At 45.6% G+C, this 23,574-nt stretch overlaps 1 protein-coding gene across 1 annotated transcript in view; it reads left to right on the top strand.

The window, feature by feature from the left end:
- The first annotated feature begins 17,377 nt into the window (after positions 1 to 17,377).
- Positions 17,378 to 23,574, top strand: part of LOC147700527 (uncharacterized) — a 229,345-nt gene continuing 223,148 nt past the window's right edge. Inside the window, exons 1-2 of the mRNA XM_086929117.1 lie at positions 17,378 to 17,482; positions 19,323 to 19,544. Coding sequence (XP_086785243.1) covers positions 17,378 to 17,482; positions 19,323 to 19,544 — 327 coding nt within the window. The remainder of the gene's footprint in view (positions 17,483 to 19,322; positions 19,545 to 23,574) is intronic.

Below are 23,574 nucleotides of genomic sequence, written 5' to 3' on the forward strand. Positions count from 1 at the left end.
CAATTGATGGGGAAGGGGGTGTGAGAGTGTTTGGTGGTAGGGGACAGCAGAGATTTAGTTTTAATGGAAAAGGGAATGAAACAATGATCTGTCCATATTTGTGGTAATGGGGGAGAAACATCTAAGGAAGCCAAATTTGGGCAGATGCCGTCCAGGGTGTGCCCGGCACAGTGGGTAGGATAGGAGACTGATTGAGAAAGACCAAAAATCTCAAGGGAGTGACAGAATTTAAGGGTGTGGGGATCGATGCAGGATTCCAAGTGAAAGTTGAAGTCCCCCAGAAGGGTAAAAGTGGGGTAGTGAGTCAGAAGAGCTGCCAGAGTTTCATCGAGGGAGTCCAAGAATGGTGCGGCATTCCCGGGGGGGCGATAGACGAGTCCTCCTGAGAAGGCGGAAGAAGGACTAATTTGGATAACAAATCCAAGGGACTCACAATCCTTGAGGGGGGCCAGGTCAAATGTATGGCACTGGAAGGATTTCTTTACAATGATGGCCAGCCCGCCTCCCCGACCAATAGGTCTGTCCCGCCTGAGGATGGTGAAATCAGGAGGGAGGGCGGTTGCGAGATCGGGATTGGAAGCATCATGCAGCCAAGATTCAGTAATGAGTAGGGCGTCAAGATTGGCTGACACAATAAGGTCATGGATGTCTTGTCCGTGACGCGCTAACGATCTGGCATTGATGAGACCACAATTGAAAGAGGTCGTTTTGTGGCGAGGGAGGAGGGGAAGGGGAGGGATAGGACTGACAGGACTAGAGGATGACCAACCGCATGATCGGCAGGAAAAAGGGCCCCAGAGGTGGTCTGTGAAGGAGCGAACATGACAAGAAGGACTAGATAAAGTCGGGCGCATAGAAAGCAGCGCAATAGAGTCATACCTGAGGACTGGGAGTGTAGGAGCAGCGTGGCCCACGCCCGGCGCGATCCTGGCGCGGACGGGCGCAGACGGTTGATTAGTAGCTCTCAAGTGTGTTTTCTCAAGTACCACATGTCCAATGACAATACCAGGTTACTGTGCCACATTCTGTAGAAAGCTATAATAATGGACACCCCCTCTGTTGCCATCACCCTGGATGGGGAAAAACGGTTCGACAGGGTGTCTTGGTCCTTCCTAAAACAGTGCATGCTATCTTTTAACCTGGGGAAGGCTTATACTGACATGGTAAAGGCCTTTACTCCGCTCCGTCTGGATTGCCATAAATGGCACCCTCTCAGACCTATTTCTCTTGGAACTGGGCACTGGACAGGGCTGCTCTCTTTTGCCTGCACTGTTCCTCTTGGCCCTTGAACCTCTCATCGCCGACATAAAACGTAACAATGAAATTATGGATGTGGACTTTGCAGACACACGGGTGAAACTTGCCGCATATGCGGACAATATCCTCGTGATTACAGAGAACCCAGATACTTCCATTGAGGCTCTCATGACAAATATTGAGAGATACTGAGCACACTCCGGATACAAACTAAATCGCGATAAGTCAGAATTTAAGCCACTGAACGTTTACGGATCCAAAGACATGCTGGGTAACTCTTGCCTCTCATGGCAGACTGGTTTTATTAAGTATCTCAGGATTGAATTTGGTAGTACCCTACTTGAGACACTTCAACGTAATGAATCCAACACCAAATTAAATCCCTCCTGGATGGTTGGTCTCCTCATTTCATAACATGGTGGGAGAGGGTCAAGGCCATCAAAATGATGATCTCTCCCCTAGTAAACAACCTAATCACAATGCTGCCCCTCATTCTATCTCCAGACTTCCATCACAAATAGACGTCTTGCTCTCTTAAAGTCTTATGGAAGGGGGAAAAAAGCAAGAATTAGCATAAAGAAACGCTGCCTGGATAAGTCCTTGGGAGGGCTCAATCTGGCAGATTTCAAACTATATCAGACGGTGTTTCTTGCCAAACAAGGCTCTTACTGGCTGGCACCACCCGTTGACTATACCCCCATCTGGATGATTGTAGAGAAAGCTCTTCTTAGGAATCTTGCCCCAGCGGCCGTCCTAACTGCAAACCTTAACACATTCATTTGCTCAAAACCCATTTTTTAGAACACAAAAATCGCTTTGCGGAAAATTGACAAACTCTTAGATATCGGTATGAGGCACTCTTATATGGAATCGCTTTGGCATAACTCCACATTCCTTTATAAGGGAAACCATTACATAAAGACGTATGGGTTGAAAAAGGTATCTTCCTCCCCCACCAGTTATTTAGCGACTCCTAACCCCTCTCCTTCAAAGAGGTCCAATCAAGATACAACCTTAACTCATTAGAATTTTATAATTTTTTACAAATAAAGTCAGCGATTACTAAAGCAAAGCTCTCCACAAAGCCTCCTTCTTTCCCAAACTACCTTGCTAAACTAAATAGACTCGGGCACCAGGTTTCCTGGCTCTATAAACTAATACGCCCACAACACTCAGCCCTTTTGGGACAAGATCTTTGCCTTCCTTCAACATTTTCTCATACTACCCCCAAGAGAGAATTATCGATCCTGGTATTCAGCTTCCTCAAAGCCGGGTCCCTTACTGACAATGATAGGGCCCTGCTAGATCTACTCCTCACTACAGCGGTCAAAATCATCCTTAGTAACTGGAAAGACACCCGCAAAGCCTCCTTTGCTTGCTGGTTATATTGGGTCTCCAACCTAAGAGGGGCTGATAAAACTTCCCTTCAGAACTCGCCATGGCGATCACCTACCAGACGTATGTGGGACACTCTCGACACCTATTTTAGCTCACACAAGCCACCATGAACCTCCTACCTCACACTCACAAACCCACCCTACAAAATACGAACACTACGTCTGCTGGCCATTCTCCATGCTGATCCACTGACCACCTCTCATACCAAAGAATGCAGCCGTTACATTATGTTGGCCAATGCTCTTATACTATATATGCTACTTGTATAATTTATGTTATGTTATTTTTGATCTCTTAATGTCTGCTACTGCCCATTGAGACGATATATTTTTACATTCATGATTCAAAGTTGTGTATGTCTCTTTCCTATGTTTTTATGCATCATATTGTCTGTATTAACTTTTGTTTGGAAACAACCTATAAAAACATTTGAACTCAAAATAAATAAATAAATACATAAATAAATAAATGGGCCCAGTGGCACTACATTTCCTTTACTAGCTACTTATGTTCATGTTACAAATGTCTGTGTTATAATCAGCAACATACCCACCTCCTCAACCCCCACCTCTGCCTTTGCTTAACCTTACGAAATTAAACAACAGGCCCAAGCACTCCCGTTACCGCACTATAGCCATACATAGACCTAATGTCAACAGGTGTCTGCCGGAAGCGCTCATCAGCAAAAGCTAATAAAACCTGCAATTTTGCAACTGAAACATACACCATACCATAAGACGGTTTATAAATAGTCGCAGTACCACTACACCACCTCCACACCAGCCCTTTTTAACTTTACGCAATAAAAGATAGAGCCCCAGCAAACGTAGAAGCACCACCATAGCCATACAGAGGCTTAATTTCAACAGATGTCTCCCGAAACGCTCATCAGCAAAACATATTAAAACCTGCAAATTTGGGAATAAAACATATACCGTACCATAGGGTGCTTTATAAATGCTTCCAGTGGTACTACATCACCTTTAGTAGCTCGACATCTGCATGTTACTAAATTCTGTGTTATAAACACCAACATACCCACCTCCCCACACCCACCCTCGCTCTTGCTTAACTGTACGAAATCAAACAGAAACACCCACCATTCCCAGTAGCGCCACTACACCCAAAGATGGGGTTAATTTTAACAAGTGTCTGCCGGAACACTTATCAGCAAAAAGTATTCAAAAATGCAAATTGGCGGGTAAAACATAAACCATCCCATAGCACTGTTTATAAATGGGCCCAGTGGAGCTACACTACCTTTACTAGCTAGACATCTATATGTTACTAAAGTCGTTTAAACACTCTGTAGAGTGTACAGCAGGTGATGGGGAGAGTAAACAAAGTTGTAATTCCCAAACCTTTGATATACCGTCCCTTTACTGTATCTATTTAATGATATTAAATGGAATGAAAAAATTGACAAGTGTCTCAAAAGGGATAGTGAAGCTGAACACCGGTAAAACCCAGACTACTACGTATATCCCGCACAGGGACACAGCCTGACAAACAGTTTCACTTTTAATCACATGTACTTTACTAATGTCAACAAAGTCATACAGAAAAATATACCGCACATTTTCATTTCTTTTTTATCTCTCACACATTTATAAAACTTCTCTTCTAAAGAAGCACTTCCCAACCACTTCTATTGTATAAGAACAGACAATCATTAATACGTTTACTACCATATATTTTAGTTTATCTCCCTGTTTATTGTTCACTACACAGAAACTACAAAAACTATTACCTATACCCAAATGCAAACCAAAAACCATGTTCATATTATATCTCAACCTATGATCAAATGATTCTAGCTATGCGTACATATAAAAGGAACATATCACTTTTACAATCTCCATCTCCTCTCCGTGTAATCTCCAAACACTGTAGACGGCCTCAAAGTACAACAACCTACCTCGACTTACATTCAAATCTACCTCTCAGTGTCAAAAATAAGACCACAACCTGCCCACATAACATTTCTGGGTTTCATTTTATTGCTTTTAACTTAATAACACATAGATCTCCTATCCCCCCACCCCGCTATTTCCACAAAAAGTATACTTTGCAAAGTGGGACATTTTGTTTATCTCGCCCGAATACATTAGCAAACCAAAATTAACGCTGTACCTCATTTTCAAAACCATACAGTCCTTTAAGGATGACAAACTACACTTCTTCTTTGTGGAAAATTCCTAAACGTATATAAAGCACTTATTTAACAACAGGTCAAACGTTATGCATATTTTATAACCAATATGAAACACCACACTTTATTAACACTATATTATTTTGAAATATAAAATGATTTCAAACTTAAAAACATCACCTCAAATACTTAATCCCTGCTACAGAACACATAACACCTTGTTCATTTCTACCTGACCTTTGTAGTTGGTATGCAGATTGCAAATATCACACATGCATGGAATTATTTCTTTGTCACACTACATGTAAAGCACCACTTTCTTCAAGAATGGAACCAGCAATGGAACAATTTCTCTGTTGCTCCACACATAAATACATGTAAAGAAAAAATCAGAATACTTCATTCATTCAACGACATTCCAAAACGTATCTCCATTGGTTAATTTTGAATTTTCCTTACGAAAAGCTACTTAATATTCCGCGCCACATACAGGTCAGAAGTTGAACCTAGGAATGAAAATTTCCAGAGCCATGCCAGCAAAGAATATCTGTTGCATATTATGCAATAAGCATGTAATGTTTGAAAATTGAATGTTCAATTGATTCCAGGGACAAATACCCATAGTTATGTTATTATGTTTCCACCACTGTTGATACCTGTGGTTCATGGTGAACTTGACATCGATTTTAATGCCAAGACTTTTTACAGCCACCGCAGACTCTGGGTAGACGCCGAGCTCTTTTGGCAAGAAGACCTCTTTCCATGGGTTGGAATCTGATACTGTGACAAGAAAAATATTTACAGTACAGTGTCTAAATATACAATGGAAAATATGACTGTAAAAACATTAACACTATGTACTGTTTGACTGCAGAGAGTAGTATCCTCTCAGTATGTTACTTTTAAGCTGTATATAAATTGAACACACTCTATAATTAATATAAAAGACAACTAAAAATATATTTTTTCTACATCAAATTTGACATAATGTATTTGTATTTATAATATATTGTGTATGCGCTTCAGTTCCAGAATTTAAATTATGCTACCCTAAAATTGTTCTCACAATTCAGAAGTTCAAACTATTTTATCACCACACTTTCTGGAACAGTCCACGACACCTGCAGGTTAAAAATTAATCATTTTTTTATAACCTAACAGTATAGTTTTGCAACATTTTATCAAACATTTAACAGCACGGGCAAGTTAAAAGTTCACAATAGGGGTCAGTAGTTCATCAGCTTTAAACCCAACTCCGGCAGCACCTCAACTTCTGCGCCCAGTGCCATCAGACCCATAGGAGTCAGCACTTTCCACTTTACAAATACCGAATTCATTTGATACACGCACATTTACCTTTGCACTCCCTATATAACACCCCCTAAGCACCATACACAAGTTAGACTGTTCGAAACAAAAGTTTCTCCGAGTAGGTATAGCTACATGCTGACACTACTTGGACAGATGCGGCACAGGAGCCAGAATACATGACTTCACAGCACATGACACAAAGTTTGGGCTCACGCTTCCATCCCCGAGTCCGGCAGCAGCTCAGCTTAGCAGCATGAGACTCTAGACAGTACCTCACATATTTTCCATACCCCAGGACTTTTAGACCAGTAGGGGTCAGTAGTTTGTCCTAGTAGGTATAAACGCATGCTGACACTACTTCAACAGGTATAGTACAGCGGCCACGGCACCTGACTTCAAAGCATAAGACACACAATTTGGGCTCACGCTTTAATCCCTGAGCCCCACACCAGCTCACCTAACCAGTATCAGACTCTACGCAATACCTCACTATATTTCCATAGTCTAGCACTTTCACACTGGTAGGGTTGAATACTTTGCTTTGCACCCCCTCTATAGCACACCCTAAACACCCCAGAGAGGTTACAGTGCTCCTCGCCTCCTCTTTCCGATTTTTTTGTCCGTTTTTCCCCTTACTCGTTTCATCGGAATGACAAAATGGCGGCCAACACTGCCTAGTTGCAAATGCTCGCAGAGCTTGCAGCCAATAAGCAGCAAGCTTGTGCTCATAACGCTTCAGCCAATCAGATGGCAGAATTCCCAAATATCGATATCTGTACATTTTGATATTTATCAAAAACTACTGAATGGATTTAAAACAAACAACAAAAGCATGCTTTCTAGACCAAAACCCTTCTTCCTGCCAAATCAGGGGTAATACTGTTCACGTGTTCGACCTGTAGGCTTATCTAAAGTTTCCTATGGAAATAAACATGGAGAAAACATGTTTTGGGACCCCACTTTTTACTCAGCCCCCCTTGACGAATGACCCCCAAACTTTCAACATAGGAGCCGATATAAACAAAGAATTTGTTTTGAAAATTTCACGAAGATTCATCAAACGACGTCAAAGTTATAAGCAAAACAGAAAATGTTCTTCCTATGGAAACTAGGTCCTAACTACAACTACCTACTGGTGACCGCCAGTAGGTAATGGATGTATGTGTGTGTATGTATGTATGTATGTATGTATGTATGTAAGTATGTATATATGGATGTATGTATGTACATATGTATGTATGCATCTATATACATAGGTATGTATGTACATATGAGTGTATGTATGTATATACATATGTATGTATGTATGTATATACAAATGTATGTATGTATGTATGTATGTATGTATATATGTATGTATATACACATGTATTTATGTATGTATGTGTGTGTGTATGTATGTATGTATATATGCATGGATGGATGTACATATGTATTTGGTATTTTATAGTGTAAAATTAGCCAGAAGGCAGCAAAGCACTGTACAGGGTCAAAAGCAGGAGTAAGTCAGCGATTGATAAGAGAGGAAGCTGGGCTGTGGGTGGTTACTGCATTGTGTTCTAGTGTTCTTTAAAGACATGCGTCTTCAACTCTTCTAAGTTAGAGCATCCTGGAGCGGTCCTGATGGATAGAGACATATTCTTCCAAATCCAGCGGCAGGGCGGTAAAAGGGCTTGATGCTTTATTTTATTATCTTTCTAACACTTCTTAGTCTGCAGTTTGACAGTGTCTTGGCTGTGGGTGGACTCAGGTCCAGCAGTTGTGGTAAGTTTGTCTCCTGGATATGCGGGGTGCTGGTCGTGATGCCTCTGTAAATGATGCAGCTGGTTTTGAAGATGATGTGGGCCAACACGGGAGCCAATGGAGTTCCATCAGGGTAGGGGTGATGTGATCATATTTGGTCAGGTCCTGGATGAGACGTGCAGCAGCGTGTAGGTTGCCCTTAAGGGTGCCAGTGTGGGGCCCGGGAGGACATGAAGCAGTGAGTTACCACCATCCTGATGTGATAGTACAGGGCCTTGAACAGCAGTTCTGAAGTCATTTTCTGGACTTACACGGGGCACATACACAACTGAACAATTTCTTTGATGTGGGCACTAACAATGAACAACTGATCAGGACGGAAGCGTACTACCGTGATGTTGAGTGATCACCCTGAATAAATAAATAATAATAAATAATAATACCTGAGGAAGGTGTCATAAAATTGGGAATCTGCCTTTCATAGCATCTAATAACTGTATTCATTACCCCTCCAGTTCAGTATTTATCTCCTCAGCCAATCCTGATATCGAACAGAGCTAATTATTATAACTTGGCCAGGGCATGAAATTGCCCTTCACTGGTGGAGTTTTGTCACTCCATGTAGCATGCGGAGCTTCAAAAAACTCCGCTCCTTGTAGAGGAGCAGTTTTTTCCTCACTCGCACTCGCCATCATTAAAATGCAAAATTCAAAAACAGATAGTGGCAGGGTGAAAACTTGCGCAAGAACGTGTGTCAAAGTGTCTGAAATTATGTGTTCACGTTAAGTTGGCAACTGTGAGCAAGGTAAATCTTTCTCCAGGCCACCTTCCAGTGAGATTTCTCAACGTGGGAGGTGACGGCTGGCTGCTACCGCTCAAGGCGAGAATTCTTCCGTTCGCGTTGAGGAAGCTGCCACTCGAGTAGAACATCTACTCCAGTGGCAGAAAGATGCAGCACCCTCTTGTGTTGTGCATGGTGTGGTTTGCGCTAATTATCTAATGCGGGTCACACACCCGGTGTTAAAAATCTGCGTGAACTGTGCAACCTAGAGCACTCCACCGCTTAAGAAACTCCGTGCACTGTGGCAGAGCATTTTAATCACTTCACAGAGTCCTGTATAGCGGAACTACATGAACTCCGCCCAGTCCAAATTATATCTAAAGAGGCGGATTACCAGAATGAAGCCAGACCTCCAACTTCTATTCACCTTAACAGGCTTAGACTCTGTACATAACCCACACAGAAAGAAAATGAAGATTCATTAACACCCACCTGCCCTCATGGAGACACTAATGGAGTGGGGATAACAGTGGGAGTTATAAATGAGGAATCACACTAAACTTGATAATAAACACCCAGACTACAAGGGACAGTCCTAAACCCTCCTCCAACCTAGACTCTGAATGACGTGTCACTCGCACACAGCATGGGTTATATTAATCTGAAACTGTCAGAGACCAGCAACAACAATAACAGATTGTAACAGAACCCATCCCACAGAGCAGCATCAGGCTACGTACTTGATGATCTGTATATAAAAGCAGTCTAGCACACATGTCTTCATCTAATACAGTGAACAGTTACTTTTTTAAAGGACAACCTCAAGGACCCGTGACAGTGAGAGTGAAAGCAATCATCTTTCATCAACTGAAGCAATGGCCCCAACCTCTAGTCTCACCCTCGATACTGTAATGGCAGAACTATTCAATATTGGCACATACGTAGAGAAAGTAGACACTAAACTTGCAGAAGTCTAAGACGAGGTCAAATGAATGTAGACAGAGCTGACCTCCTTTCAGCACTGTCTTGACACCACAGAACATGGAATAACAGATGTGGAAACAACTGGCTGGTCTTCCTGAAAGGGGGCCAAACATATGGGCAATGAGAAGCAAGATTGCTGACCTGGAAGATAGGTCCTGCTGGTACAATGTCTGGTTTTAAAGTGTAGCAGAGAAGTCAGAGGGAGATGATCTTATTGACTGTGCAGAACATGATGCCCAAACTCCTGACGGCTGTTTTCAAAGACCTGCAGTAGTTTCAGAGAGCACACAGACTCCAGCAGCAAAATGCATCTAGTGCAAACTCACCCGACAAATAAATGCCTTACACGTGCATCTGCACCCCCATCATTAATCTTCCCTCACACACAGATTGCAGAAAGCTGCCGTCAGCACTTTCTAAGTGGAGTTTCCTGTCTCTGTATCTGTTATATAGAACCCTCCCTAGCGGCTCAAGAGACGCACTCATACCCAAGTACCTCTCACTGCTTCCTACTCCTCTGAGTATCCAGAAAATCAGTGACGGCTCCGATGGCATCGAGGAGGGCTCTGAGAAGGAATCAGAGAAGGAATCAGACCTCTTCTACAGGTAATTCTGATGCAGTCTTGTAATACAGAGGAAATTAAACGTCATCTAAAGGCAATGGTTAGTGATATGCAGTCTGGACAGGGGAGCGGAAGACCCACCTCTTTTATGTAGTGGAGTGTCTTATGCAGTCTGCTCAGAGTAAAAGAATTATAGTCTGCACACGGTCTGTGCAAAGCCCTGAAGGAATCACACCTAATTGGAGCACACGCAACGCAGCAGTCAAATGTGCTGCTATGTTGCACAGGTGAGAAGGATAAAAAGAGTGCAGAGCGGTGTCTGCTAGGACTGACCTGCTGCAGCGTCGTGTCCTGCTCTGGTGCTCTCCTTAGGCTGCCTTGCACGGTGCACAGATTTGCACTGTGGTGCAGAGGTGAGTGTGTGCTGGATAGCATAGGATGTGCAGTAGAACCAGACCATTCCAGTGAAGGATTCCGAGCATTAGGACGTGTGCTGTGCACGGTTTTGTTTTTTTGGGAAATATAAACATTTCCTCTTCTCAACCCCTGTTTCTTGGAGTTGTTAGCTTTAGACGCAAAGCTTCATCTAATTAATTCAGTGAATCGTGATTTTCGTAAAAAATGATGAAGGTTTGTGCCTTTTAAAACCCCAAGAACACCCCCTTGACGGAAAGTGACACAGAACAGAGCTGCGTGTTTTTTTTTGTTTTGGGAAAAGGGCATCTTTCAAGCCCAAAGTGCCTTTTTCCAATGGAAAGTGAATACAAATCTAACACTTTGCACCACTTGGAGTCACTTTAGGATGGTGCAAAGTGTTAGTAAATCTAGGCCTGACTGGTATTAACCTCTCTTGGCACCAACTGACAGAGGCACGGTCCCAGCTTTGGTGCACAGATTGAGTCTCGGTCACAGTCCGGAGGTGACTCCCACTGACGGTCACTGAGTAACTGTGACACACACAGGGAGTCACTGGGCAGTCTTTGTGCACACTGAGAGTCACTGACTTGTCATGGCGCTGACTGATACTGACATGGTCATACATGCGCCCTCTCTTCTTAGAGGACGACCCTCTGGGCGCTGCTATGTTGATCGCGTTGGCAATTAATACAGTTCAACATATAAGTCCAAAATGATTTTTTACGCGATTGTTCGTTGAAAGTAGGTTTTTTATTCAATCCATGAATATATCCATCTGAATATACAATGCTTTAATCATCTTCTGATATTATCACACTAGTTTACTGATACTCCCAATGTATTTCTCGCACACATAGGCACTTCATCAGGGGAAGTCTAAATGAAAACAAAGATTGACTAGATGAGGGTCCGCATCCTGAAGTGCAAATACTTCATTCATACATTAAACAGATCCAACTGTGATTGCTGTGTTGATTTACTAGAGAAAACCAACGTTGAATCCCATGCACCAGGTGAGTGTCTCTTATCTTGCCGAATGCTGGAGTTAAACATTGGTGCAGAACCTGAAAAAACTCGTGGTGGAATCTGTGATTTGCTGGTGGTGAACGCACGTGTGGCGGGTGCCAAACTGAACAGAGCACATCCCATGATTCTGAACCTTCCTGCAGCGGCAGAAACTGGCATGAGACCTGGACCACGCTGCCAAAGCGCTTTCCTCATCCACCGGTTTTCGAAATTGCGAGCGGAGTGATCTTTTTTTATTAGCTTGATTCAGAGACACCGACATGGCACGACTTAGAACCGTTAGCGATGCGCATCGTGATACTTGATTGACTAAACAGCGCATAGATCCCTTTTACGCTGAATTCGCACTAGATTTTTATAAAGCTCTTTTCTGATTATGGGAACTCATGCCATTTTCTGCCGCTGTAGGGACGTTCAGAATCATGGGATGTGCCCTGTTCTGTTTGGCACCCGCCACACGTGCGTTCACCACCAGCAAATCACAGATTCCACCACGAGTTTTTTCAGGTTCTGCACCAATGTTTAACTCCAGCATTCGGCAAGATAAAAGACACTAACCTGGTGCATGGGATTCAACGTTGGTTTTCTCTAGTAAATCAACACAGCTATCCCAGTTGAATCTGTTTAATGTATGAATGAAGTATTTGCACTTCAGGATGCGGACCCTCATCTAGTCAATCTTTGTTTTTATTTAGACTTCCCCTGATGAAGGGCCCATGTGTGCACGAAATGCATTGAGAGCATCCTTAAAATAGTGTGATAATATCAGAAGATGATTAAAGCATTGTATATTCAGATGGATATATTCATGGATTGAATAAAAAACCTAGGGGCATATTACCAAGCAATAGCGATAATTATCGCTATTGCTTGGTTAGAGACAAAAATTTACCGCAGCGCTGCGGCGATTTTTACCGCAAATAAACCTTGGTATTACCAAGGTTTAACGCAAATGCGGTAAAAATCGCCGCAAAGCATGAATATCGCTGAAAAGTCAGCGATATTCATGCATTAGCGAGCTAATGCTCTTAGCCATGTTATCCACCTCCCATTGGATAACATGGCTAAGAACTGCTCAGGGCAGGTGTTAGCTTTTGGAGATATTCCCGCTTAGCGCGAATATCTCCAAAAGTTGGTAATAGGAGATAGCGATGTTAGCGACTGTTTTCAGTCTCTAACATCTTGGCACGCCCACTTTGCATCTCATTAGTGATAAATATCACTGACATGCAAAGTGGGGCCCAAGATGGTCGCTATCTCCTACTAGCTGTTGCTAACTGGTGTTAGCGACAGCTAGGTAATAGGGAGATAATTTTATCTCCGCTTTCTTGGCTTTTAAAGCCAAAAAAGCGGAGATAAACCCCCTTGATAATATGCCCCCTACTTTCAACGAACAATCGCTTCAAAAATCATTGTGGACTTAAATGTTGAACTGTATTAATTGCAAACGCGATCAACATTGCAGCGCCCAGAGGGTCGTCCTCTAAGAAGAGGAGACGCATGTAGGGCCATATTAGTAAGACTCCACGGTCTAGAGCGTGACACCTCCGTGGCACGCGACAACATTTCAAAACAAATACAAATAAGAAAATTGTGGGCAGACAACCCCAACATTGCTTCTTCTGATATTGACATGGTACCAAAATATATAAGTTTAAAAATATTATTCTTCGTATGTATCAATCCCAGAATAATGTCTGGCAAAATATTGTCATGGTAAGTAGACGTGGGGTTAAAGTAGTAAGTATATACTTCCCAATGTATGTTTACCTTGTATGTTGATAGTTGATATTTTGTGCAGGTCAATATTCCCACATTTGATATTTAAATACACATCCACTGACAATCAGTGACTAGTACATGTAAAATCCAGTATATGTAAAGTGCCCAGCCACCCGAAGGCATCGCAGCGCTGGGGGCCGTCAGGGAGATTAAGCGAGCTATTTCCCAGAGTCGCCTGGTGCTGGGCTGACCTGCAGCCGGTGATCGAACCGTGAGCCCCAGCGGCCGGTGTCAGTCACCCTGGCCGCTGCGCCACACCTCTTCACTAGTTGTGATTTACAATGAAACACAACTCATTCTTGGCATGCACTGACATTCAGTGGCACACACTGAGACACTGTGGGCACTGTCATAATCTGAGAGGTGGTGGTCAGCATTGGCACACAGTGAGAGCCTATGGTGGACATTGGCACTCAGAGAGGAAAAGGTCAGCATAAGCGTACACTCTGAGGGCATGGTGAACACTGGCACACACTGAGAGGCTAAGGTGGACACTGGAATATACTGAGAAGCGATGGTCAGCATTAACCCACGCTGAGAGGGCATGGTGAACACTGGCACACACTGAGAGGCTAAGCTGGACACTGGAATATACTGAGAAGCGATGGTCAGCATTAACACACGCTGAGAGGGCATGGTGAACACTGGCACACACTGAGAGGCTAAGGTGGACACTGGAATATACTGAGAAGTGATGGTCAGCATTAACACACGCTGAGAGGGCATGGTGAACAGTGGCACACACAGAGAGGCTAAGGTGGACACTGGAATATACTGAGAAGCGATGGTCAGCATTAACACATGCTAAGAGGGCATGGTGAACACTGGCACACACTGAGAGGCTAAGGTGGACACTGGAATATACTGAGAAGCGATGGTCAGCATTAACACACACTGAGAGGGAATGGTGAACACTGGCACACACTGAGAGGCTAAGGTGGACACTGGAATATACTGCAGAGTGATGGTCAGCATTAACACACACTGAGAGGGCATGGTGAACACTGGCACACACTGAGAGGCTAAGGTGGACACTGGAATATACTGAGAAGCGATGGTCAGCATTAACACACACTGAGAGGGCATGGTGAACACTGGCACACACTGAGAGGCTAAGGTGGACACTGGAATATACTGAGAAGCGATGGTCAGCATTAACACACGCTGAGAGGGCATGGTGAACACTGGCACACAATGAGAGGCTAAGGTGGACACTGGAATATACTGAGAAGCAATGGTCAGCATTAACACACGCTGAGAGGGCATGGTGAACACTGGCACACACTGAGAGGCTAAGGTGGACACTGGAATATACTGAGAAGCGATGGTCAGCATTAACACACGCTGAGAGGGCATGGTGAACACTGGCACACACTGAGAGGCTAAGGTGGACACTGGAATATACTGAGAAGCGATGGTCAGCATTAACACACGCTGAGAGGGCATGGTGAACACTGGCACACACTGAGAGGCTAAGGTGAACACTGGCACACACTGAGAGGCGAAGGTGGACACGGGAATATACTGAGAAGCGATGGTCAGCATTATCACACGCTGAGAGGGCATGGTGGACACTGGCACACACAGAGAGGCTAAGGGGGACATTGGAATATACTGAGAAGCGATGGTCAGCATTAACACACGCTGAGAGGGCATGGTGAACAGTGGCACACACAGAGAGGCTAAGGTGGACACTGGAATATACTGAGAAGCGATGGTCAGCATTAACACATGCTAAGAGGGCATGGTGAACACTGGCACACACTGAGAGGCTAAGGTGGACACTGGAATATACTGAGAAGCGATGGTCAGCATTAACACACGCTGAGAGGGCATGGTGAACACTGGCACACACTGAGAGGCTAAGCTGGGCACTGGAATATACTGCAGAGTGATGGTCAGCATTAACACACGCTGAGAGGGCATGGTGAACAGTGGCACACACAGAGAGGCTAAGGTGGACACTGGAATATACTGAGAAGCGATGGTAAGCATTAACACACGCTGAAAGGGCCTGGTGAACAGTGGCACACACAGAGAGGCTAAGGTGGACACTGGAATATACTGAGAAGCGATGGTCAGCATTAACACACGCTGAGAGGGCATGGTGGACACTGGCACACACTGAGAGGCTAAGGTGGACACTGGAATATACTGAGAAGCGATGGTCAGCATTAACACACGCTGAGAGGGCATGGTGAACACTGGCACACACTGAGAGGCTAAGGTGGACACTGGAATATACTGAGAAGCGATGGTCAGCATTAACACACGCTGAGAGGGCATGGTGAACACTGGCACACACTGAGAGGCTAAGGTGGACACTGGAATATACTGCAGAGTGATGGTCAGCATTAACACACGCTGAGAGGGCATGGTGAACACTGGCACACACTGAGAGGCTAAGGTGGACACTGGAATATACTGAGAAGCGATGGTCAGCATTAACACACGCTGAGAGGGCATGGTGAACACTGGCACACACTGAGAGGCTAAGGTGGACACTGGAATATACTGAGAAGCGATGGTCAGCATTAACACACGCTGAGAGGGCATGGTGAACACTGGCACACACTGAGAGGCTAAGGTGGACACTGGAATATACTGAGAAGCGATGGTCAGCATTAACACACTCTGAGGGCATGGTGAACACTGGCACACACTGAGAGGCCAAGGTGGACACTGGAATATACTGCAGAGTGATGGTCAGCATTAACACACGCTGAAAGGGCCTGGTGAACAGTGGCACACACAGAGAGGCTAAGGTGGACACTGGAATATACTGAGAAGCGATGGTCAGCATTAACACACGCTGAGAGGGCATGGTGAACACTGGCACACACTGAGAGGCTAAGGTGAACACTGGCACACACTGAGAGGCGAAGGTGGACACGGGAATATACTGAGAAGCGATGGTCAGCATTAACACACGCTGAGAGGGCATGGTGGACACTGGCACACACAGAGAGGCTAAGGTGGACATTGGAATATACTGAGAAGTGATGGTCAGCATTAACACACGCTGAGAGGGCATGGTGAACAGTGGCACACACAGAGAGGCTAAGGTGGACACTGGAATATACTGAGAAGCGATGGTCAGCATTAACACACGCTGAGAGGGCATGGTGAACAGTGGCACACACAGAGAGGCTAAGGTGGACACTGGAATATACTGAGAAGCGATGGTCAGCATTGACACATGCTAAGAGGGCATGGTGAACACTGGCACACACTGAGAGGCTAAGGTGGACACTGGAATATACTGAGAAGCGATGGTCAGCATTAACACACGCTGAGAGGGCATGGTGAACACTGGCACACACTGAGAGGCTAAGCTGGACACTGGAATATACTGCAGAGTGATGGTCAGCATTAACACACGCTGAGAGGGCATGGTGAACAGTGGCACACACAGAGAGGCTAAGGTGGACACTGGAATATACTGAGAAGCGATGGTAAGCATTAACACACGCTGAAAGGGCCTGGTGAACAGTGGCACACACAGAGAGGCTAAGGTGGACACTGGAATATACTGAGAAGCGATGGTCAGCATTAACACACGCTGAGAGGGCATGGTGAACTCTGGCACACACTGAGAGGCCAAGGTGGAAACTGGAATATACTGCAGAGTGATGGTCAGCATTAACACACGCTGAGAGGGCATGGTGAACACTGGCACACACTGAGAGGCTAAGGTGGACACTGGAATATACTGCAGAGTGATGGTCAGCATTAACACACGCTGAGAGGGCATGGTGTACAGCGGCATAAACTGAGTGTCGATGGCCAGCATTAGCACACACTCAGAAGCTATGCTCAGTATTGGTGCCCAGACATGCACACCAGCACAGATTGTCCAGTTGTGAAAAACATCAAATCTCTCTGGCAGCCTTGACATTAACTGAGTGTTTCCGTGGTAACAGTTTGCACACATTGACAAACAATTTAGATTTTGGACGCACAATGAGCCACAACAAATGCCACCTAGAGCGAGTCACAGTCCAGTCTTCTATGTGGCAGCTGGATAAGACTCATGCACTGAGGCACAATGCAGACTTGGTACATGCAGTAAGTTTCAGTCCAGATGTGGCACACGCTGAGGGTCACTAGCTACTCTCTGGAGCCACACAGAGTCACTGACATGTCTTCCAGCAAACTGAAACTTACCTCCAGCCTTGGCACACACACTGAGGGTCACTCTCCTTTCCTCACAGATTGTTGGCTGGAGCCAATACACACTAATCAGTCAGATTCATTGTTTAATCTTGGTATATCCTGAGAGCCACTGGTTGATCTTGGCAAATAAGTAGAGCCACTTACCATCTTGGCACACACTAAAACTCAGTGACCAGCCTTGGAGCACACTGAAACTCAGTGACCAGTCTTGGCAAACACCGAGAGTCAATGGCCAATCGTGGCACACACTGAGACTCTATGACCCATCTTGGCACACACCGAGACTCAGTGACTAGTCCTGCTACAAACTGAGACTCAATACCCAGTCTTGGCACCCCCAGAGACTCAGTGACCAGTCTTGGCACCCACAGAGACTCAGTGACCAGTCTTGGCAAACACGGAGACTCAGTGACCAGTCTTGGTACACACTGAGACTCAGTGACCTGTCGTGGCACCCAGAGAGACTCAGTGACCAGTCTTGGCACACACGAAGACTCAGTGACAAGTCTTGGTACACACTGAGACTTAGTGACCAGTCTTGGCACCCACAGAGACTCAGTACCAGACTTGGCACACACCAAGACTCAGGGACCTGACTTGGCACACACCAAGACGCAGTGGTCAGTCTTGGCACAAATCGAAACTCAATGATCAGTCTTATTTATTTATTATTTATTTATAGCATTTGTAAAGCGCTTCTGCAACCCTACGGGCATCCTGGCGCTGTGTACATAATTGCTGAATAAATACTGTGCATCAGAGGAGGGGAGGATAGTATTAAAGTTCTGGTGAGATTAAGCTTTGGGGAAGAGCCATGTTTTCACCTTTTTTCGGATGGCCATCAATTCGTCTGTTTTCCTGATGTCAATAGGCAATTTATTCCACAGATGGGCTGCGGCTATGCTGAAGGCTCTGCCACCATAAGTGGCTTTCCTGATCCTAGGTATGCTTATAAGATTGGAGGATGAGGATCGGAGGGACCGTGTGGGTATATACCATTTGAATTTCTTTTGAAGTGGTCGGGGGCCCATTCCGTGTACTGCCCTAAAGACAATGCAGAGGGATTTAAAGCAGATCCTTTGATGTACAGGTAACCAGTGAAGGTCGGCCAGAGCGAGGGTGGTAGAGGATCTTCGCTCTCGGGAGAGTGCCAGCTTCGCTTGGAACACATAGAAACGTAGTGACTAGTCTTGGCACACACGGAGACTCAGTGATCCATCTTGGCACACACGGAGACTCAGTGACCAGTCTTGGCACACATGGAGACTCGGTGGCCAGTCTTGAAGCAACATTATTTAAGGATATTATTACAAGTTGTCCTATGCCATTGTACTCCAACTACAGGCAGGTGAACTACTACCACAGGTAAAATTAAATGAAGGATTCTGTGATTTCTTCTCCAGGTGGCCGAGAAATCCAATGTTTGAGGATGCAGGCGATAACTCTTGGAGTGATGATTGCAGTCAACGTATTCATAAACATCGTGCTCTACCGTCTGGGTAAGAAGTGTGAAGTTGACTTTCAGACTTTCAGACACCCTAAGACCCTCTGCCCGTGGCACATGAATGGGCCTCTCTGCCTCAGACTTGATTAGAAAAGCTACAAGAAAAGAAATGGAGGCTCCTGACTCTACATTGTAACCACAGAATTACAGTTAGGAGATGGTCGTCGGCCGCAGCAATAATGTCTTAAACATTGTTTAATATGTGCATTCTGCTAATAAGGATGAGAGCTGCGGAAGGCTCCTGAAGGGGGCGCCGTGTTAACTGATGATGATGATGAGTCAGAGAAGTTTGCTGTGAAGAGCTGCGGAAGGCTCCTGAAAGGGGGCACCGTGGTCAGTGATGATGATGATGATGAGTCAGAGAGGTTTGCTGTGAAGAGCTGCCGAAGGCTCCTGAAAGGGGGCACCGTGGTCAGTGATGATGATGATGATGAGTCAGAGAGGTTTACGGTGAAGAGCTGTTGAAGGCTCCTGAAAGGGGGCGCCGTGTAAAGTGATGATGATGATGAGTCAGAGAGGTTTGCTGTGAAGAGCTGTGGAAGGCTCCTGAAGGGGGCGCCGTGTAAAGTGATGATGATGATGAGTCAGAGAGGTTTGCTGTGAAGAGCTGCGGAAGGCTCCTGAAAGGGGCGCCGTGTAAAGTGATGATGATGATGAGTCAGAGAGGTTTGCTGTGAAGAGCTGTGGAAGGCTCCTGAAGGGGGCGCCGTGGTCAGTGATGATGATGATGAGTCAGTGAAGCTTGCTGTGAAGAGCTGTGGAAGGCTCCTGAAGGGGGCGCCGTGGTCAGTGGTGATGATGATGAGTCAGAGATGTTTGCTGTGAAGAGCTGCGGAAGGCTCCTGAAGGAAGCGCCGTGTTAAGTGATGATGATGATGAGTCAGAGAGGTTTGCTGTGAAGAGCTGTGGAAGGCTCCTGAAGGGGGCGCCGTAGTCAGTGATGATGATGATGATGATGATGATGATGAGTCAGAGAGGTTTGCTGTGAAGAGCTGCGGAAGGCTCCTGAAGGAAGCGCCGTGTTAAGTGATGATGATGATGAGTCAGAGAGGTTTGCTGTGAAGTGAAGTGGAAGGCTCCTGAAGGAAGCGCCGTGTTAAGTGATGATGATGATGAGTCAGAGAGGTTTGCTGTGAAGTGAAGTGGAAGGCTCCTGAAGGGGGCGCCGTAGTCAGTGATGATGATGATGATGAGTCAGAGAGGTTTGATGTGAAGAGCTGTGGAGGGCTCCTGAAGGAAGCGCCGTGTTAAGTGATGATGATGATGAGTCAGAGAGGTTTGCTGTGAAGAGCTGTGGAAGGCTCCTGAAGGGGTCGCCGTAGTCAGTGATGATGATGATGATGATGATGAGTCAGAGAGGTTTGATGTGAAGAGCTGTGGAGGGCTTCTGAAGGAAGCGCTGTGTTCAGTGATGATGATGATGAGTCAGAGAGGTTTGCTGTGAAGAGCTGTGGAAGGCTCCTGAAGGAAGCGCCGTGTTAAGTGATGATGATGATGGTAATGAGGATGCTGAAGATGGTGAGAATGAGTGTGGAAATGGTGAAGATGATGAAGATGGGGAATGATGATTATTATTAGTAAGTGTTCTGAGCGGTGACAATTGTTGACGGCTCCTGAAGGGGGCGCCCCAGTCACTGATGACTGTCACTCGTGGGACAGAAAGGTTTGCAAGAAATGTGAAAGTGCTGTAAATACCTGCACTGACTCCGACTGACTGAAATAAGAGCTCCCACATTCAGCGAGGCCGGGCACAAATAATTAATCTTAGAATGTACTTGATAAACTAAATTAGCTAACCAGCCACAGATTCTGGAGTGACACTTATGAAATAGAACAATACATTTGTTGAGTGTCCAGTAAGCCCTCTCCAAGGGTGTTTGGGGTTCACCAACCCCAAGAAAACATTGAGAAAATTGTGGGAATGCAGTGAATGTCCATGGGTCGATAAGGGGTCAGGAGGGAACAGCCGGTGGCAGTTATTAATTTGCAAAGAAAAAACGTGTCAGAGGCTTATTCATGCAGATTGCTCCACTCATTGCCCCTGGAAACTCTGCCAATGACAGAACTAACCTAGCTATTGACCAGCACACTCCTACAAGTGTGACCATTCAGACTATTCCAGGACCCAAAGCTATCAGAGAGGCTTGGGTGGCAGGAATTAGTCATTTATAATGTATGTTGAATTAATAAATAACTGCTGTTCTCATCTCTGACTTAGTGCCACCATGGGGCAGCTTGTCATAAGTGCCTGTGTGGACAATTAAGTGCAAGTGCTGGGCACCAAAAACCCCTGCCTCAAATTAAGCCCATAGCGGTACAAAAGGGGGTGGGGATGGACGGAGCATCTGCACCAATCAAACACTCACACCCAGTCAACAGATTTGGGTTTAATCCATTACCGTCTTTAGCCCACTCTGCCACCCCAGTTCAGACATGGCCATATGCAAATCAGTCTGACCCTGTGCCTCATGGGAACAGTCCAGCCCGAACTGCCAAGTCATGCCTTCCCTGGACCGGAAACAAGCTTCCCAGGACCGGTTTCTGGCATTCCAGCCATCTTCAGCCAGGCTTTCTTGAATCTAGTGGCAAAGTAAGCAAGGGACTCACGTCTGAGCATACCCTGCCAACTTATGGCGAACAAGCAATACAAAAGGGGGTGATGATGGACGGAGCATCTAAACGAAACAAACACTCACACCCAGTCAACAGATCTGGGTTTAATCCATCACCGTTCTTTAGCCCACTCTGCCACCCCAGGTCAGACATGGCCATATGCAAATCAGTCTGACCCTGTGCCTCATGGGAACAGTCCAGCCCGAACTGCCAAGCCATGACTTCCCTTGACGTAAACAAGCTTCCTAGGACCGGTTTCTAGCATTCCAGCCGTCTTCAGCCAGGCTTGCTTGAATCTAGTGGCAAAGTGAGCAAGGGACTCACGTTTGAGCATACCCTGCCAACTCATGGCGAACAAAGCAGTACAAAAGGGGGTGGGGATGGACGGAGCATCTAAACCAATCAAACACTCACACCCAGTCAACAGATCTGGGTTAATCCATCACCGTTCTTTAGCCCACTCTGCCACCCCAGTTCAGACATGGCCATATGCAACTCAATCTGACCCTGTGCCTCATGGGAACAGTCCAGCCCAAACTGCCATGCCTTCCCTGGACCGGAAACAAGCTTCCTAGGACCGGTTTCTGGCATTCCAGCCGTCTTCAGCAAGGCTTACTTGAATCCAGTGGCAAAGTGAGCAAGGGACTCAGGTCTGAGCATACCCTGCCAACTTATGGCGAACAAAACGGTACAAAAGGGGGTGGTGATGGACGGAGCATCTGAACCAATCAAACACTCACACTCAGTCAACAGATCTGGGTTTAATCCATCACCGTTCTTTAGCCCACTCTGCCACCCCAGTTCAGACATGGCCATGTGCAAATCAGTCTAACCCTGTGCCTCATGGGAACAGTCTAGCCCGAACTGCCAAGCCATGCCTTCCCTGTACCGGAAACAAGCTTCCTAGGACCGGTTTCTGGCATTCCAGCCGTCTTTAGCCAGAATTGCTTGAATCCAGTGGCAAAGTGAGCAAGGGACTCACGTCTGAGCATACCCTGCCAACTTATGAGGAACAAAGCGGTACAAATTAAACCCATGGCAGAAGTAAGTACACATTCTTGATAGTGTCCCTATGGGACAGATCAAGCGACACTGCAGGAGGCAGAGGTCTGAAAAGGACATTATGCATCAGAGGAAAAGTGAGAGATAGATGCTTCCTCTTTGACATGAGGTGTGCGAGCTAAAGTGAGATGAGGTAAAGGAGGCATATTTATGACTGATAATTGAGAGATAAGTCATGATGATACCTCCAGTGGACTCACAGATTGACACTTAGACAGAAATCATAAGCTTGACATGATCCTTCTGTGAGCCTGACATGATGAGCACATGAGACTGACATGATGAGCACATGAGACTGACATTAGCCCCATATGGTCTTTATAGTGGATAATAGGCCCCACCAGTGGTCTAGGCAGGATGCCCGGCAGGGGTCTCCTCGAAAGAACCCTATGAACCCACTCCCCTGAGGAAAATAATGAAAGTGCCTCAATAGGAATAAAGCTGAGAATTCAGGTTTCAAGATATGACTCTACTTTTCGGCTGTCCACATATTCAGGCAGGCCCATCAATCTTATGTTATTTTGCCGCGACCTGCCCTCTGAATCCTCTGCATGCTCCTCAAAGGTGCAAACCTGCTCATGTAATGTATGCAGGTGGGCCTGCATGTCTTGTGTCTGCGGTTGGATAGTTGCCAGCAATTTTTAGGTTAAGTGAACCCTGTTGGAGAGTTTCCGATGATCGTATCTCAGTAGCTGGGATCTGTTGCTACTGCGTCTATTTTACACAGTCAGTATTCCAATGAGAGTACCCCTTGAATGACGGAATAGGAAACCAGGGGCATCCTGGCATCCCCTGCACAGTTCAA

Source organism: Lissotriton vulgaris, chromosome 7 (genome assembly GCF_964263255.1).
Source record: "Lissotriton vulgaris chromosome 7, aLisVul1.2, whole genome shotgun sequence".
Taxonomy (NCBI): Eukaryota; Metazoa; Chordata; class Amphibia; order Caudata; family Salamandridae; genus Lissotriton; species Lissotriton vulgaris.